The 18941-nt window shown below is 51.2% G+C and overlaps 1 protein-coding gene across 8 annotated transcripts in view; it reads left to right on the top strand.

Moving 5' to 3' along the window:
- LOC140390043 (coiled-coil domain-containing protein 148-like) overlaps positions 1–18941 on the top strand; it is a 301551-nt gene that overhangs the window by 135639 nt on the left and 146971 nt on the right. For all 8 annotated transcript variants that reach the window (XM_072474916.1, XM_072474899.1, XM_072474930.1 and 5 more), the window contains 2 exons: positions 6142–6224; positions 11239–11402. In XM_072474916.1, the coding sequence (XP_072331017.1) occupies positions 6142–6224; positions 11239–11402 (247 nt within the window). The remainder of the gene's footprint in view (positions 1–6141; positions 6225–11238; positions 11403–18941) is intronic.

Consider the following 18941-nt stretch of genomic DNA (forward strand, 5'->3'; position numbering starts at 1 on the left):
AACCGGACCCAATCCACAAACCCCTGCCCGAACCCGAACTGCCCCAACACCTCCAGTAGATACTCCCACTCCACCTGATTGAACGCCTCCTCCGCGCCCATCGCCATCACTACCTCCACCTCCTGCCCTTCCAAAGGCATCATGATTACATTAAACAGCCACCTCACATTCGCCGTCAACTGCCTCCCCTTCAAAAAACCCATTTGATGTTCGTCTATCAACCTCAGGGCATAGTCCTCAATTCGTGAGGAGAACACCTTTGCTTGGCGCCAACATTCAGTAATATTGGACGGTACCCACACTTCTCCGGATCCTTATACTTCTTTAATATCAGGGAGGTGGAGGTCTGTGGCAATGTTGGGGGGAGTTCTCTCCTTTCCCTTGCTTCATTATACACCCTCACCAGCAGTGCCCGAGGTCTGCTCCAAACCTTTTGTGAAATTCCACTGGGAACTCATCCGGCCCTAGGCCTTGCCTGCCTGCATCGTCCCCGTACTATCCATCATCTCCCTCAGCCCAATTAGGGCCCTCAGTCCCTGAACTAGCCCCTCCTCTACATTGGGCAACTCCAACCCGTCCAAATACCGTCGCATCCCCTCCCCTCTGCCAGCGGCTCAGACTTGTAAAGCCTTCTATAAAACACCTCAAACACGCCATTCACCCCCTCCGTGTCCATCACCATCTGACCCTTATCATCCCTCACTCTGCCAATCTCCCTCGCCACCTCTTGCTTTCTCAACTGATGGGCCAACATCCTGCTCGCCTTCTCTCCGTACTCATACACTGCCCCTCTGGCCCTCCGTAACTGCCCGAAATGAAATGAACTCCAGCCCCCCCCCCCTCCTCCCTCACCCGCTCACACACCTCCTCATCTGCCAATAGTCCCAGATCCAACCGCCAGTGCGGGCATTGGCCCCCCGGGTCATGCGCAAATCCACCCAGTGCGGGGCGTGTCAGAAACCACAATCGGCGAATACTCTTAAGTCGACCACCCCCACCAGTAACGTCTTATCTGGCATGACAAAAATCAATCGGGGACTACACCCGGTGCACGGTAGTATTGTGGATAGCACAATTGCTTCACCGCTCCAAGGTCCCAGGTTCGATTCCGGCTTGGGTCACTGTCTGTGCGGAGTCTGCACATCCTCCCCTTGTGTGCGTGGGTTTCCTCCGGGTGCTCCGGTTTCCTCCCACAGTCCAAAGATGTGCAGGTTAGGTGGATTGGCCATGATAAATTGCCCTTAGTGTCCAAAATTGCCCTTAGTGTTGGGTGGGGTTACTGGGTTATGGGGCTAGGGTGGAGGTGTTGATCTTGGGTAGGGTGCTCTTTCCAAGAGCTGGTGCAGACTTGGCCAAATGGCCTCCTTCTGCACTGTAAGTTCCATGATAATCTTTGACATGGGAGGAGTATGAAAACCTCTTCGCCATCGTCCTTCCAAACTCAAGACACCCCCCCCCCCTCACACCCCTCCCCCAGGTGCTCCATAAATCCCCATCTTTGCCACTGCTCACACCCTTGACGACTTGGGCTTGACCGGGCCTTGCTTGGTTCTATAATCGTATTGAAATCCCCCACCCATAATCAGCCGATGCATGTCCAAGTCTGCTATGACAACTGGACAAACCTTCAATTCTAACCCTCATAGGATCACTTTAAATAGTGGAGCTGAAACAGATTGGTGTGGGTTGTCATCACCCCCTCTCACTTTGATCAGGAAACTCAGAAATCAGCAGATTCCAGCGATGAGGTGGCAACGGACAGCAAAGAAAGCCCCCAAATGCCAGCCCAAGACTGGAGCACCAGTCTGGGAATGACACTGACTTTCTATCACAGTTGTCTCGAACACCCTTCACCATCCCAGAGACACTCAACTTGGTTGGGCACTTTAGTGAAGAGGCTCCTGGGGCACTATCTGGTGTGCACCACACAGATGTAGCAGTACATCAGGTGGAGGTAGGAACCCCCGAGGGGGCGGAGTGTCGGAGTACGGCCCAACCCAAGGGACTAGCTGCTGTCCAGACAGTTCTTGGGTTCTGGAAAGGGTAGTGCCATTGATAATGGAGATGCAGACACAGAGCTAGGGACGACAGGAGGGCAGCACGGTAGCACAAGTGGATAGCACTGTGGCTTTGCAGCGCCAGGGTCCCAGGTTCGATTCCCCGCTGGATTATGCACGTTCTCCCCGTGTCTACGTGGGTTTCCTCCGGGTGCTCCGGTTTCCTCCCACAGTCCAAAGAACATAGAACGTGCAGACGTCCAAAGACGTGCAGGTTATGTGAATTGGCCATGATAAATTGCCCTCAGTGACCAAAAAGGTTAGGATGGGTTACGGGGATAGGGTGGCAGTGAGAGCTTAAGTGGGTCGGTGCAGACTCAATGGGCCGAATGGCCTCCTTTTGCACTGTATGTTCTATGAGAAGCTGCCAGAAGCCATCCGGCGCTTGCAGGCCCAGTTGAACTACCTGCAGGGGCAGGAGGCGGTACCAAACATGCGTGCCACCCAGGCCAACATCGCACGGGTAACGTGCGCCTGGAGGCTTTGGGAGCGAAGGTATTAGCCATGAGTCATGGTGTCCAAGATTCGGGGCAATCTGTGCGGGTGGTAGCTGAGGCACAGGACAGGTCAGCCCTGACACAGGCAGCCATGTAACAGGGCCACCTGGACATTGAGGCGGGGCTTTAGAGCTTGGCCTAGTCACAACGGGTTATGGCTGAGGGAGTCAACAGCATTGACCGGGCGCTGGCTGATCTGAGCCAGTCCCAGAGGGAGGTGGCACAGTCACAGAGTGATGTCCCAGAGGAAGGTGGCGCAGTACCTGTACTCCATGGCTACAAGCATGGAGACCCGGGGCGAGACGAGAGTGGGCCTCCAGGACTGGCAACACTAGGTGGTGGGGGACAGCCAGGTGTTCACTCCGGTCACACCCCGTCCCAAGGAGTAGCCTGGGGGCCATAGGGCACCACGAGGGAGGAGGAGGTGATGGGGCTCAGGCCGGTGACTTCCGCAAGGGAGGTGTTGGAACACCACAGCACCCGCACCCCACCCCACTCTCCTTGTCTCTGGTGCATCCGATCGGCAGCGGCAGAACAGGGTGGCACCACATCACCTCGGGCACCCGAGCGACTGCTGGGCCCATCCAGGCCCGGTCTCTCCAGGCAACCGCCACCGAAGGGGACCCATGTCACAGGCCGGGAATCGCAACAGGCTGCCTCCACCCTGATGTACCATCTGGGGATCCACCTCAACATAGCATTAGGGCCCTTAAGGCCAGAAAGGTAGAATTCAGTTAAGTTGGCACAGGTGCAGCACGCAGGATAGCGTTCGGGTCTAGGGCACAAACCATTATAGAGATGTTCACCTGTTGTGTTCAAAGTAAACACCAGTGCACAAAAGTTCCAACCTGCCTCAGTGTTCTTTCAGAAGGATGCAAGCGCTGGGCTGGCTGCAGAGGGAGTGCTAGGGGTGAGGGGGTGGAGATGGGCAGATATTGGAGGTGTGCGCAGGCTGGGGCCCCCTGGTCGGACGTTGCATGTCTCCCTGGTGCCTCTCCCCATCCTCACTACTCTCCCCCTTCCCTCCCCGCACCCTGTCCCCACCTCCGTCACCCCAAGGGTTTGATGGGACCGCATGATGGATTGGCCAGCTCGCATGCAGGGATCACTCCAGTGGATGGTGGACAGTGCTACCATGGGAAGGAGTCAGACATTGTCAAACAATGCGGAGCACCAGAGCTCATCGCAGATTTGGTCATCATCATCCTCCATCCCATGGACCAAACCCGCTGTTACTACCAACCCAGGGCCCGCGCCCCATAAGGAGGCAGGTAGGAATCACGGAGGGGATTGCAGGGTGGGGTGGGTGTCAGGTGGGGTGGTGCAGGGAGAATGGTCATGGGAAGGGGTGTTCGGCCCACAGGGTGGTGGGGGCGTGGGGATGTGTGGGGTGGGTTGGGATGTTTGTGCCGTCGGCCAGGTCCCCTAGTCAGTGAACCTGGAGGCGATTAGAGTGTTCCGTGCGTGGCGAACCTGGCACACATGTTGTCCTGTCTCCTGTGCCTGCCCAGGCCTCATGACCTGCCCATCCTGACCCTCCTCCACATCCTTGTCGTACCAGGCCTGGTGTCCATTCTCCTCCTCCAGCATGTCACCTCTCTGCTGTGCAATGTTTTGGAGCACGCAGCAGGCAAGCACGATGTGGGAGACTCTCCTAGCGCTATTTTGGAGGGCCCCTCCAAAGTGGTCTAGGCACTTGACAGCATCTTCAGGATGCCGATGCACCGCTCAATCACTACCCTGGTCGCGGCATGGGAGTCATTGTAGCGGGTCTCCGCGTTGGTCTGTGGCCTCCAGACAGGTGTCATCAGCCATGACTGCAGTGGATAACCCCTGTTGCCCAGGAGCCAACCCCTCACTTGGTGGTGCCCCTCAAAGGTGTCAGGGACTGTTGAGTGTGCCGGATGAAGGCGTTGTGCACGCTGCCTTGGGCACAGATGTGCATGATACGCAGCTCATGATCACACACCAGCTGCACATTCATCGAATCAAAGCCCTTTTGGTTTGTGAAGACCAGTCCCTCATGCGCTGGGCATCTTGGTGGGCTCGGTCCATACTTAATTTGATATATTGTGCCGTCTGGGCATACAGGGCCTCTGTGACGGCGCGGATCCATGATCCTGCAGATATGCTGCATGGTCCCATTTTCAATTGGAGCCTTTGACGACACGTCTGGTCCGGCAGGTCCTCGACAGGCGCTGCCAGTACACACGAGGCCTTGCGGCCCCTTCTTCCCACCTCATCCACGGCCTGTTGGGCAGCTGGTTCTCCATCCTTACCGGCTGGCTCCTGTCCCTCTGGGGCACCCTCCGCTGCTGCAGGGTCCTCCCCGAGCAGGTCCTGCTTGTACAACCTCAGAGCATCCCCCAAGATGAAGGCTATCTTCCCTGGTTGGATTCCGAAGTCCATTGTCTGCAGGGGGTGAAAGGCATACATGTTAGCATGGTGCCAAACCAGATCCAATGGGCTACACGGTGGCCTTGGCCTGCACTGCAGCCCCTGCCCCCGCATGTTTGTCTTCCCCACCCCCTCTCTTTCATCCCCACAACCACCTCTGGCCGTTCCCTCTTGCACTCTGTCCTCCGCACTGCATGCCTGTCCCTGTCAATGCCCCTCTGGCCCCGGAATCCGTCCCTGCTGGCACGGGTACCGGTGGCTGGCCCTACCCATGCCAGCAATGCGCTCTATGGACCCCATCCGGCCCGAGAGAATACCAGGTTGGGACCGTTAATGATATTCCAATGGTGTTTACTGTACTTGAGGAGTAGAATGCATTGACGTCGCTGCTGAGGTATGGCATTCCGTCAGGCGCCTGGCGTCGGCCACGATTTTCGGCTCACGCCCGGTTCTTGCCCAATCATATTTTGTGATTCCAGCTTTGCTGGATGGAGAATCCCGCCCTATATTTATCAGTCAGGAGGGAAGTAAGAGAGAAAGAACCTCAACGTCGGCCACGATTTTCGGCTCATGCCCGATTCTCGCCCAATCATATTTTGTGATTCCAGCTTTGCTGGATGGAGAATCCCGCCGTATATTTATCAGTCAGGAGGGAAGAAAGAGAGAAACAACCTCAAAAACATTTTTCAATATCAATATATAAATAGAACAAAACCTAATGATAGCCCTCAACACTTCTGAGTTACAGAGTGCAACATCAGCCAAGATCCTGGCCCTGCTTACTATTAAGCAACCTTTACTGTTTTGTAAGGAAAAACAATGAGTCCACACCGAGTTGTAGAGAAAAATAAAAGTGACTTTATTTAACATGTTATGTATTATGTTCAGCTCCAGTAGTTCCCTATTGGGTCTTCTCTAGCCAGTGCCTGACTGGCCGACTCTATTTATACAACGACACATGAACCTTGTTAAGGTTCCCCTTCCTCTTATCGGGGGAGCTCATATTCCGCAAGCTCCACGAGGTTGTGGATCATCCCTACCCCATTAGGCCTGTGTGGGTGATAACAACTGACCTGAAGATACCATAAATGAGTATTGTATGACAGTAAAATGCATGATAAAATTAATAAATACTATTGTAAGTAATACAGCCATATGACTATATAATTTAGTGATTTTTCTTTTTAAAGGCAAAAGATAGAATCACAGCTTCAGAAATTACTTGAAGATGGAAGCACTGAAAATGGTTTCTATTTTGAAATGAAAGAATATGGTACGTGTAATTCATACGCTGCTCACTTTAGAGTATCCAATTTTTTTTCCAATTAAGGGACAATTTAGCGTGGCCAATGCACCTAACATGCACATCTTTGGATTGTGGGGCTGAGAACCACGCAGACACGGGGAGAATGCTGCTCACATTGTTTACTGAAATTTCAGAATGCTCTTATCAAAACATGGGAAGTGCTCTCCTGGCCGTGTTGCGCTCTCACTCTCACTCAAGCGCAACGTGGCCAGTAGATCCTAGGAAAGGTCTCCTGTGGGCTTCCTGACAGCCTTCACGCCTCACGGGATGTACCCAGGTCAGAATCGGAATCCCATCCAAAAGGGATGCGACCAAAAGGCATGCGCCTAAGTAGGGTTTAAACCTCCGGTGAGTTCATCCGATATCTACCAGCCTCCCGGGATCTACCAGCCTCGTTAACGAGGCTGCAGCCCGGCACCATTCAGTACTGGTCCTCACAAATGTAGACCAGGTGAAATGGCACCCAGGGGGTCTCTTGAGCCATCAGACGCCTCTGGCTGGTCAGGGACAGTGCGGGGTGGGTCAGTGGCCTTCCCTACAGGAATGCTGTCACCTTAGCACAGCCAGCTGGCCCCTTGGCACTGCCACCCTGGCAATGCCAAGGTGCCTGGATGGCACTGGCAATGTAGCAGGAGCACTTCCATGGTGTCAGGCTGACAGTAAAAAAGTGCCTGGGTTCTAGGGTGGCACTGTCAAGGGTCAGGGCACGGGGGGGGGGGCATGCCCATGAAAGGTGGGTGGAGGTGTGGGTTTAAAGGTGGGGGGTGCAGGGCAGGTATGTAGGGGCCTCTGGAAAATTGGGGGGGATGGGTGGGTGTCCTGGAGTAAGGGGACCTCTAAGAGACTGGGGAGAGGCCTGAAGAGGTGGGAGGAACCAGGGATCCATAGCAGGTTGTCCTCACATGAGGGGGTGTGCGGTAGTGCCCATGTATGTGGGGGGGTGACATTGCTCATGGGTGGGGAGTGTGAGGGATCCACAACCTCACTTAAAGCTCAGAACACCCTTTCAAAATGGCAACCCGATCTCCGAATTCAACTCCCCAGTGCTAAAATAAATTTCGAAGGGCTTGATTTAACCAAACGGGAACAATGTCCCATAGCGAGTGCGTTTAGCTGCATGTTTCCCGGTGCCTGCAGCGCCGAGAAACACATGGCTATTCAATGCAACTCGCATTGTATAAGGGGCCTGAACGAGGAATGCTCGGCCAAGGCTGCACATGGCTCCGTTTTGTACAGTGGGGAGCTCTGCTCGTCGGAACTCCCCAGTGTAGCAAGAGATTGGGACGCCATTTCCAAGGCCCGATCTCCAAGGCCCCCAAAGCGAAGATGGGGAAAACAATCAACCCAGCCCCATGTGACCTGTGCAAGTTATTACAACACTTTCCCCCCCCCCCCCTCAAAGTCCGAAGACACCCATGGGGAATGATGAAGACGATGAAGATGAGGAGCAGACAAAGAAGAAGTTAAAAACACCGATGACAAGGATGACTCAACAAACCGGCATGCCCCACTGGGCGGTGGGTGATGCAGATGCTTTGACCTTGGCATATCGTGGACTGGTGATGGGACTGGATCAGCGGAGTATAACAAGTCAATTTAACCTTGATGGTGGGGAAGCTTGTAAAACAATAATCCAGCACCAAATTAATTAAGGAAACCTGGCATGGATTTGTCAAGAGCAAATTGTGTTAAACTAAATCAATTGTCACTTCATTGAAAAATTCAAGTGTGTTAATGAAGCTAATGTCGTTGATATTGAAAATGGGTTTGCTAAGGTGCCAATTACAAGCTTATCAGCAAAGTTGAAACCCATGGAACAAATGGAACAGTGGCCGCAGTGATGGAGTTGTCTAAACAAAGAACAAACAAAGAAAAGTACAGCACAGGAACAGGCCCTTTGGCCCTCCAAGCCTGTGCTGACCATGCTGCCCGTCTAAACTAAAACCTTCTACACTTCCTGGGTCCGTATCCCTCTATTCCCATCCTATTCATGTATTTGTCAAGATGCCCCTTAAATGTCACTATCGTCTCTGCTTCCACCACCTCCTCCGGCAGCGAGTTCCAGGCGCCCACTACCCTCTGTGTAAAAAACTTGCCTCGTACATCTCCTCTAAACCTTGCCCCTCGCACCTTAAACCTATGCCCCCTAGTAATTGACCCCTCTACCCTGGGAAAAAGCCTTTGACTATCCACTCTGTCTATGCCCCTCATAATTTTAAAATGATAGGAAATAGAAAGTAATGGGAAACGTTTTCTTTCAGATTGGAGGATGGTACACAGTGGAGTTCCCCAGGGGTCAGTAATAGGCTTTCTTGATTTATATTAATGATCTGAACTTGGGTGTGCAGGATAGAATTTTAAAATGTAGATGACTCAAAACTTGGAATATTGTGAACTGTGAGGTAGATGATAATAGACCAAGAGGACATAGTCAGGCTAATGGAATGGGCAGACATAAGGTAGTTGAAATTTAATGCAGAGAAGTGTGAAGTGTTAAGTTTTGGGAGTGTCATGTCAAAAAGGCACAAAGAAAAAAAGCTTAAAAATTAGTTTCTCTTCCAGACACTCTTGTTTAAGTTTTTTTTTAATGGACAATTGCTGGGCTGATAAAATGACTGCAGCTGGTAACAAGAGGTGGTTCTGGAAGGTTCTAAGTCATTCCCTGGACAAAGGTTAACTCACCAACCTCCTGGAATGTGACTCGTATGAATATTCCAGCCAAGCCAAGCCAGCACAAGGGACAAGTAGATGAGATGTCTGTACTAACCAGCTCTGGACAAAGGAAGAGCTATTGGGAATCCTCATCTCCAACATTGTGCTAATGGCTCCACAGTTACCCACTCAAAATACAATGGATTTTAATGAGGATCCTTAAGTACTTTGTTAGCTGATTGGCTTGGCCCAAAACCACCCTGTCACAAGATCGAGACTTGAGCTGTTTGAATTGCTTTATCATACAGCTTTGAATTCTATCTTCAGTTGAGTTTTAACAACAGAGGAGAAATCTGGACTACAGATTAAGCTGCCTGCCTCCGGCCTCTATCTCTCCCAAAGTCGGGTCCCCAGAAAAAGTTCTGTATTTCAACTACAGAGTGAACTAATTCCCAGAATACAACAATGCTTTGCTGCATCATCAACCTGCAACCGGGTTGCCTGGACCAAGTCAAGGAATTCTGCCAGACAAGGCCACCGAACATACATTAACTGGATATTGACTGACTGGACTCTTTTCATGTCAATGTTACAGCTGAAGTTATGTATTCAACACTAGAGTTCAAAGTGAAAATGAGACCATTGAATGGTATGTCCCAGCAGTTAGCAGAATCTGTGAATTTGGACAACTAAAAGATGACCTGATTAAAGATAGATTATTTCTAGGCATGAGAGCAAGTCTACTGAAAGATCGGAAACTGATAGAAACATAGAAACAAAATAGATGCAGGTGTAGGCCATTCAGCCATTTGAGCCTGCACCACAATTAATATGATCATGGTTGATCATGCAAATTCAATATCCCACTCCCACTTTCTCTCCATACCTCTTGATCCCGTTAGCCACAAAAGCCACGTCCAGTTTCCTCTTGAATATACCCAATGAACCGGCCCCAACAGCTTTCTGTGTTAGAGAATTCCACAAGTTCACAACTCTGAGAGAAGAAGTTCTCCTCATCTCAGTCCTGAATGGCTTGCCCCTCATTCTTAGGCCATGACCCCTAGTTCTGGACGTCCCCAACATCGGCTAAAGAAAGCAACAGACGTGTTGAAATGTAGAAGTTGTGAAACAACAGTTAGAGAATATATATGGCAGAGCAGAGCAGGAGGTACATTATGCTGAGGGGCATTCTGAGCAAAACAACTGAGCAAACATAGACAAAGGGCAGGATGCATATACTGTCGTGGAACGACTGCCTTGTATGGGGAAAGAATGTTTTAACTGAAAGAAGCAAAATCATTTTGCACACAAGTGCTTGGTCAGAAAAAAAAAACAAGCTCATACAGATGGCCACTGGAGAGATTTCAGCAGGTGAGTGTGAAGAAGAGCTACACATGGTAGAACAAATTGGTTCAGTCAAGTCCTTAGGCGACAAATGGTTTGTGACTGTTACTTTCCCTGTGCGGTCCTAATTGTATCATGTGAACAAGAAGCGTCAAATAGTTGCTGGTGCGTCATGCAACATAACTAACTTCATAGAGCTGCATGAAGTGGTTCAACATGGCAATGTGAAAATTAAGCACTCAAAAGTAAGATTAAGGCTCTATGATGGCACAGTACTCATACCAAGAGGACAAATTAGTCTGACAGTCCAATGAAATGGCAAAAAGGAAGATCGAGTTCCAGACAGTAGATGGGATGGAATGACCACTCATCCCAGCTGGAGTAAATCTAAAGCTTAGGCTGAACATACCAACAGAGAAAGGGCAGATAAGACCCCAGAGAGAAAGAAACAAAAGACCCCATAGGGAGATAGAAGACCCCAGCGAGACGAGGATAATATTCAAGTAATCCACAAGGTGGTTGCTGACCTTGTGAGTGCAATGAAATGCACAAGCCAAAGGTAACTATGTTACAGAAAAATGTTCACATCAAAGCTGAACTGGAAGTATTGAAGGGCAAGATTTCAGCTGAGTCTACACCTTTGAAAACCCATGGTAAACTGAGCTCTTCAACGAACCAAGCCGTGTAAGATCGGACCAAAGAAATTTCAACAATGTCCACATTCCATGAAAGAATAAAAAAAGTCTGAAAACTGTATATCAGTCCATCATCTGTTTTGTAAAATAATTTAAATCATAATTGAATAGTTTCTTGTTCATGTTTTTTGTTGATGATTTCATATGAGAATGGTACAATATAACTTAAAGGATTTAAGACACAAAATAATTTTATGTATTTTATTTACTTTTCTGTTGTAAACTGCAATTCTATGAACTCTATCTTTTACAAAAAATAATATCTATTGGGAATTTTTCTTTAACTTAAGGTGCAATGTTGCAGGAAGACCAGGAAGCTTTTAGAACAGCTACTATAGAGCCAATCTTGCAATTGAAGAAAGACTTGAAACAAAGACTGATTGAAATGCAGCATTGTCCCTTAAAGCAAATAGACCAGCAAGATGAATTTAATTCCATCCAGATACTGCAGCAGGTATGACACAACCAAATGTAACATTTTCTACTTTAAGCTTCATGCCATTTGAAGTTTAGAAACAAATCATTGAACAGTTTTTACCGACAAAATTACAAAGCGACGTAGACAGAAAAAGTAAGTGGGTAAAACTTTGCCAGACAGAGTTTAACATGGGCAAGTATAAGGTCATCCATTTTGGATCTGAGAAGAACAAAAATATTTTCTTAGTGATGGGAGACTAGGAGCTATGGGGACAAAGAGATTTAAGTGTTTATGCACGCAAATAAACCAAGCCATTATCGCAGGTACAAAATATAATTCAAAAAGTGAATGGAATGTTGGCCTTTATTTCGAGGGGTTTAGAATTCAGAGTAAGGAAGTGGTGCTTCAGTTATACAGAGCCTTGGCCAGATTCTGTAGAATCCGCTAAAGCAGCACACATGGATCAGCCAGATAGAAAATAAAGATTCTATTTATTCACAATATTACACACTCCAACCCTCTAAAGGCCTCCTCCTGACTGCTCCCAGGCCGGGGTTTTTATACCATAGAGCTGAGCTCTCAAGGGGGAAACCTCGGGGAACTCGGAGGAGGTCATCTGGAATCTGCTGGTCCTGATCTTGTGACCTACCTGAGGGTTATAACAAATTCCATCTGGAGTGATCTGTTTAATTTTGGGCACCGACATTAGGAAAGGTATTTTGGCCTTGGAGGGAAAACAGTATAGATTCACCAAGATGATACCAGTTTAAGGACATTTTGCTTTGTGTGTGTTGTCGAGCAGATTATTATACAAAATAATTTCAGGAGACTCAGGTACAGAGCGATTGTTTATTTTGCCGATGCATTGGGGTAGTGTCTCTGAAGCCGGACCCTACCCAGCTGAAAAACCTTGAGATTTTTATACAGTGAAAGTCATGTAGCTGGTATATTGTTTAAATTCTAACACTGCCTATTTAGGTTCACATTAAACAATTTGTAGATTTTCATGAGGCAGGGTATCTGTTGTTTCACAAATTATCTGTCTTTCATATCTCTGAGAGGCTCCTCCTAATCTCTTGTTGCTACCAGACTTGGTCTTGCACTACCAGCTTGAAGGCTATACAGAGGTCACGAGACATTCAAACCACTGATACCAGCTGGTTGTGGAATTTTACTTAACGTTTCCTAATACAGCTATATACATATATATATATAGCCCTCTAAAAGTCCCTTTAGTAAGTTACATAGATTCCCTTTTGATGTAATCATTTAACCCCTTATAAAGATCCCTTCAGAAACCACTATCTGCCCTAATAAATTGTTGTAATAAGCCATTTTCATTATTTCCCTCCAATATGTGGAATTCAGTACAAGAAAGCATAATCTTAAAATTGAAGCTAGGCCATTAAACAAACAACCTTGGAACTGTGGAACTCGCTAGAAAACTGTGAAGACTAGGTCATTTGAAATTTTAAAAACTGGAATTGAGAGATCTTTGATGAGGATATTTATGGATATGGTACAAGGACGGGTGATTGGTGTTGAGGAAGGAATCAGCCATGTTTTAATTGACCTATGCCAGTTCTTATGTTTCCATGCCGAGTACTGACGAGGAGAGCAGCCTGAACACCAGCCCTCTGCCCGAGACTCAGGACACCCCGGAGCTCGGATCGGAGGATGACACTGACTTTCCGTCACAGCTGTCTCCGACACCCTCCACCATCCCAGAGGCTATCACCTCGGTTGGGCACATTAGGCTATGGCTGGGAACGTCGGCGGCATTGCACAGGCGCTGGCCGGCATTGCGCAGACACTACCTGGTGCGCACCACACACCTCATCCAGTACAGCAGGTGAAGGTAGGAGCACCCAAGGGGCCGGACGGTCAGAGGGCAGGTCATGCCCCAGGAACCAGCTGCCGTCCAGACGTGTCTCAGGGTTCTGGAACATCCAGTCTCAGCCACAGTGCAGATGCCATCAGAGAGCGGACAAGAGGGTATGACGGCGAGCATCCAGCACCTGCAGGGCTGCTGCCTCACAGGCAGCCATGTGGCAGAGCCACTTGGACATTGCAGCGGCGCCCCTCAGCATGGCCCAGTCACAACAGGCTATGGCTGGGAACGCCGGCGGCATTGCCCAGGCTGGCTGGTGCTGCGCAGGCACTGGGCGATGTGACCCATTCCCAGAGGGAGGTGGCCCAGTCACTGGCTGATGTGGCACAGACCCACAGGGTGGTGGCATAGTCGCAGCATGATGTGCTGCAGTCCCAGATGGAGATGGTCCACAATAACCACCTGTTCACATTAAACACCTGTTACCACCGTTACAACCTGCCCCAGTGCTCTGTCTGATGGGGGTGGGCTGGTCCAGGCTGGCCGGAGGGGGGGGGGTGGGTCGGGGGGGGGAGGGAGGGAGGCCGGGGGGGGGGGGGGGGGGGGGGAGGCGGAGGGGGGGGGGAACGACACCTCTGCATGCATTGGGGTGTGGGGGGGGGGGGAAACCAGTGCACGCATTAGGGGAGGACTATGCTCCCCGCCCTCCCTCTCTCCCCAGCACCCCCACCCCAGGGTTTCGATGGGACTGTGTGATGGACTGGCCAGCTCGCAGGCAGGTGGACGGTAAAACCATGGGCATGACTCAGACGTCATCCGATGCAATGCACCAGAGCTCATCGCAGAGCGGATTGTCATCATGGACCAGACCCGCTGTTACTGCCAACCCAGGACCCCCAGCCTCGTAGCACCGCAGGTATGTCTCACGGAGGGGTGTGCAAGCGGATGGTTTGACAGTGTGAGAAGTGAGGGGGTGTGGGTTTAGGATGTGGTCTCCGTGCCCCTGGCCGGCACCCCTCCTTCCACCCTGTCCCTCCTAGTCGGTGAATCTGGAGGTGATCAGAGCATCACGTGCGCGTTGGCCCTGGCGCACACATCGTGCGGCCTCCCCTACCTACTTGGATCCATGTCCTGCTCATCGTCCTCCTCTCCCACATCCTCCTGCCCTTCCTCCTCATCCTCCTCCGCCACCACATCACCACTGCTGCGTGTTGTGAAGAATGCAGCAGGCCGCCACGATGCGGGCGACCCTCTCAGCCTTGTACTGGAGGGCCCCTCCAGAGTGGTCCAGGTATTTCAAGCGCATCTTCAGGAGGCAGAGGCACCCCTCGATCATACTCCTGGTCGCTGTATGTGTGTTGTTGTAGCGAGTCTCTATCCGGATAGGTGTCATCAGCCACAGCCGCAGCGGTAACCCCTGTCAGCCAGGAGCCAACCCGTCAGCATGAGGGGTGTGCCCCTCGAACATGTCAGGGACCGCTGAGTGTGGCAGAATGAAGGCATCGTGCATACCTCCAGGATTTCGGGCGCAGAGACGCATGCATGACACAGACCACCTGGACGTTCATTGAGTGGTACCCCTTTGCGTTTGTGTACAGCGGCCTGTTATCTGCCGGTGCCTATAGGGCGACATGCATCCTGTCAATCGCCCCCTGGACCTGGGTTTTCCGGCGATGGCGGCGAACCCCGCTGCCCCGGCATCCTGGTGGGCTCGGTCCACATGGAAATGGATGTATTGCTCCGCCTGGGCATATAGGGCCTCTAACGGCGTGGATGCACCTGTGTGCCAAGATTTTTGAGATCCCGTCGCGTAGAAGTTCAGAGCGGCTCTCACCTTGACGGTCACCGGGAGCGAGTGTCCTTCCCCCATACTCCCGCGGTGCCAGGTGTGCCATCATCTGGCAAATGTGCCGCATTGTCTCCCTGTTCATCCGGAGTCTCCGATGGCATGTCCAGTCTGGCAGGTGCTCAAATGACAGGCAGCGCCCATTCACACGAGGCCTTATGCGGCGCCTCCTTGGCACCTCCTTGGTCTGTTGGGCAGCCGGCCCTCCAGTCTGTGCGGCCGCCACCTGCCTCTCTGCAGCCTGTTCCTTTGTAGCCCAAACCTCTGCTGGCCGTTCCTCTGCAGCCCGTTCCTCTGCTGGGCGCTCTGCTGCAGTCGGCTCTGCTGCTGCAGCTTCCCCTTCCTGTCCAAGCGGCTCCCATTCATGCGGTCGCAGGGCATCTTGCACCCATACGATCGGTGTCACTGTGTAGAACCAGGGGCCAGGGTGGGTGGTCAGTGGGTGCGGATCAAGATGGTCGCCGTAATGGCGGTAATGGCCCCAGTTTGTGGGGGCGGAACCCCGGCTGCTCGGCCTGTTTCCCTCCCTCCCCTGGCTCTGCCAGGGCCCCCCCCCCAGTCAGCACGGCCAATGTACGGGTCGGCATCCCGCAGTCACTCCACTCCGTGTCCTACCTCCTCTCTCTCTTGCTCAGCAGCCACGACGCCAGGTCCACGATTTCTGAGACCACAAGTGAATGATGCCGTCTGGAACTCAGCCCATTGGAGGCGGTGAAGTGTCAGGCCCGCTAATGATATGCCTACTGTACTTAAATGCCGAGCAATGCACTTATGCCATTTTTGGGGTGCCGGAGCATCCTGATTTGGCGTCAAACCAGCGCCTACCGCGATTTTGGCGTTGGAGGCTATTCTCCGACCAATCGCGATTTCAGTGTCAGCAAGCGGAGAATCCCACCACTGGTCTTTGTGGAAAAAGATTCTTGGGTAGGGTCATGTTGACATCGAAAATGAGGAGGTATTGGATCTTTTAAAATATATTAAGGTAGATAAATCGCCTGGGCCGGATGGGATTTACCCCAGAATACTGAGGGAAGCAAGGGAGGAATTTGCTGGGGCCTTGACTGACATCTTTGTATCCTCATTGGCTACAGGTGAGATCCCAGAGGACTGAAGAATAGCTAAAGTGGTACCGCTGTTTTAGAAAGGTAGCAGGGATAATCCAAGAAACTATAGGCCGGTGAGCCTCACGTCAGTAGAAGGGAAATTATTGGAGAAAATTCTCAGAGACAGAATTTATATCCATTTGGAAACAAATGGACTCATTAGCGAAAGAGAGCATGGTTTTGTGAAGGGGAGGTCGGGTCTCACTAATTTGATCGAGATTTTTGAGAAGGTGGCAAAGATGATTTATATGGGGAGGGCGGTAGATGTTGTTCACATGGACTTCAGTAAAGCCTTTGACAAGGTGCCTCATGGCAGACTGGTACAAAAGGTGAAGTCACACAGAATCAGAGGTGAGGTGGTAAGATGGATACAGAACTGGCTCGGTCACAGAAGGCAAAGGGTAGCAGTAAGGGTGTTTTTCTGAATGGAAGGTTGTGACTAGTGGTGTTCCACAGGGATCTGTGTTGGGGCCTCTGTTGTTTGTGGTATACATAAATGATTTAGAGAAAAATGTAGCTGGCCTGATTAGTAAGTTTGCGGGTGACTCCAAGGTTGGTGGAGTGGCAGATATTGTTGAGGATTGTCAGAGGATACAGCAGGACATACATAGGTTGGAGACTTGGGCAGAGAAATGGCAAATGGAGTTCAATCCAGACAAATGTGAGGTAATGCATTTTGGTAGGTTTAACATAGAGGGGAAATATACCGTAAATGGCAAAACTCTTATTAATATAGAAAGCCAGAGAGATCTGGGCTTGCAGATCCACAGATCTTTGAAAGTGGCAACACCAGTGGACAAGGTAGTCAAGAGAGCATACGGAATGCTTGCCTTCATTGGACGGGGCATCGCGAATACAAACTGGCAAGTCATGCTGCAGTTGTATAAAACCTTGATAAGGTCGCACTTGGAATATTGCGCACAAGTTTGGTCACCACACTACCAGAAGGCTGTGGAGGCATTGGAGAGGGTGCAGAGCAGGTTTACCAGGATGTTGCCTGGTCTGGAGGGTGTTACCTATGTGGAGCAGCTGAATAGACTCGGACCGTTTTCATTAGAACAACAGAAGTTGAGGGGTGACCTGATAGAAGTCTACAAGATTATGAGGGGCATAGATAGAATGGATGGGCAAGCACTCTTTCCCAGGGAGGAGGGGTCAGTCACCAGGGGGCATAGGTTTAAGGTCCATGGGGCAAAGTTTAAAGGAGATGTGCGAGGCAGGTTTTGTTACACAGAGAGTGGTTAGTGCCTGGAACGCGTTGCCAGGGGAGGCTGTGGAAGCAGGTACATTAACGCCATTCAAAAGGCATCTTGACAAATACATGGATAGGATGGGTATAGAGGGATACGGCACAAGTAAGTGCTGAGGGTTTTGGCAAAGGTTGGTATCATGACCAGTACAGGCTTGGAGAGCCAAAGGACCTGTACCGCTGTATTGTTCTTTGTATTTCCTCCACCCTCTGGGTGAAAAAATGTTTCCTCAGGTCCCCTCTAAATCACTTGCTTCTCACCTCCGCATCTGGACATATTGTCTAGGCCCTCAGCCATGGCCGTCATGGACTGAGCCTCGCCTTGCACACCACAACAGACGGTGTTGACGTCGTGCTCCAGGCTCTCCACTGTGGTCACCACCCAAGCACAATATTGGCTTTGGTGCCACACATTGCCGGTGCAATCTCCTGCGCCCTTAGCCTTTGGGACTCCTCCAATCGGCTATGGACCTGCTGGAGTGTCGCTGACACCCCCCTCTGAATCTCACGGCCACACCCATGACTGCATCAGCTCTGGGATAGCCTGGTCCATTGGCTCAGAATCTAACTGGGACTCAGCTGGGTCCTGCGATCCAGCAGGCCTCTGACTGGTATCTCCCCTGGACATTCCTGTCTCCACCTGATGTCATCAGCAACTGTGAGGTGGTCACCAGAATGTGCCTCTGATGCCTGTCCACTACATTGACCCACCATGGTGTGTGTTTCTGTGCTGGTGGAAGGTGGGGATGACAATGGTGATGCCCTGACAGTGCCATTCTCGGAGCTCTCCTCCGAGGTGTTCGTTTCAACGGCAGGGGGAGGGACCGCCCTGGATGGACTGGCACCATCCGGTGGAGATCCTGTGGGAGAAGGGACATGTGGTCAGTGAGAGGGAAAGGTCATCATGCATGGCATGAACAACTCGCGTGTGACAGACCATCTGGGTGGGGGCCGATGAGTACTCACATCTGCGGTGCAGGACGATCTCGACGGCAGTGACCGATCTGGCCTTGGCCACCCCTGCAATCTCCAGGGCTCATTCCACTGCCTGGCTGGGTTTTCCTGCCGATTGTGCAGCAACTTCTCTTGTGGGGACACGGAGGGAGGCATTGTGAGCCGAACGCTGCATGCTTCGTGGGGGTGGGACAGGCATGGGCAGCACTGGGTCGGGAGCGCTGGCAAGTTCCATGGTGTGCTGGCCATTGTGCGGGCTGGTGCCAGATACAGAGTTGCTGGTGGGGGAGGGGGAATGGCAAGCGGGACCGGTGCCAGCGTGCCAATGCCAACTCACCTCTGTGGCCCAGTGGAATTCATTGTGATTTTTGCAGCACTGGGTGGCCATCCTCCTGGTGACACTCCCCAAGCTGATAACCACTGCCACTGCCTCCCAGGCGGCACTGGCTGCCCTGTGATTGACCCTCTGACCTCCGCGGGAGAATAAAGTATCCCTCCTGGACTTGTCCACGTCCATGAGCTTGGCCAGGTCATCATCCCCAAACCGCGGTGCCGGCCTGCGCGGTGGCATGGCTGCGAGCTGTCTGGGGTT

Source organism: Scyliorhinus torazame, chromosome 2, assembly GCF_047496885.1.
Source record: "Scyliorhinus torazame isolate Kashiwa2021f chromosome 2, sScyTor2.1, whole genome shotgun sequence".
Classification (NCBI taxonomy): Eukaryota; Metazoa; Chordata; class Chondrichthyes; order Carcharhiniformes; family Scyliorhinidae; genus Scyliorhinus; species Scyliorhinus torazame.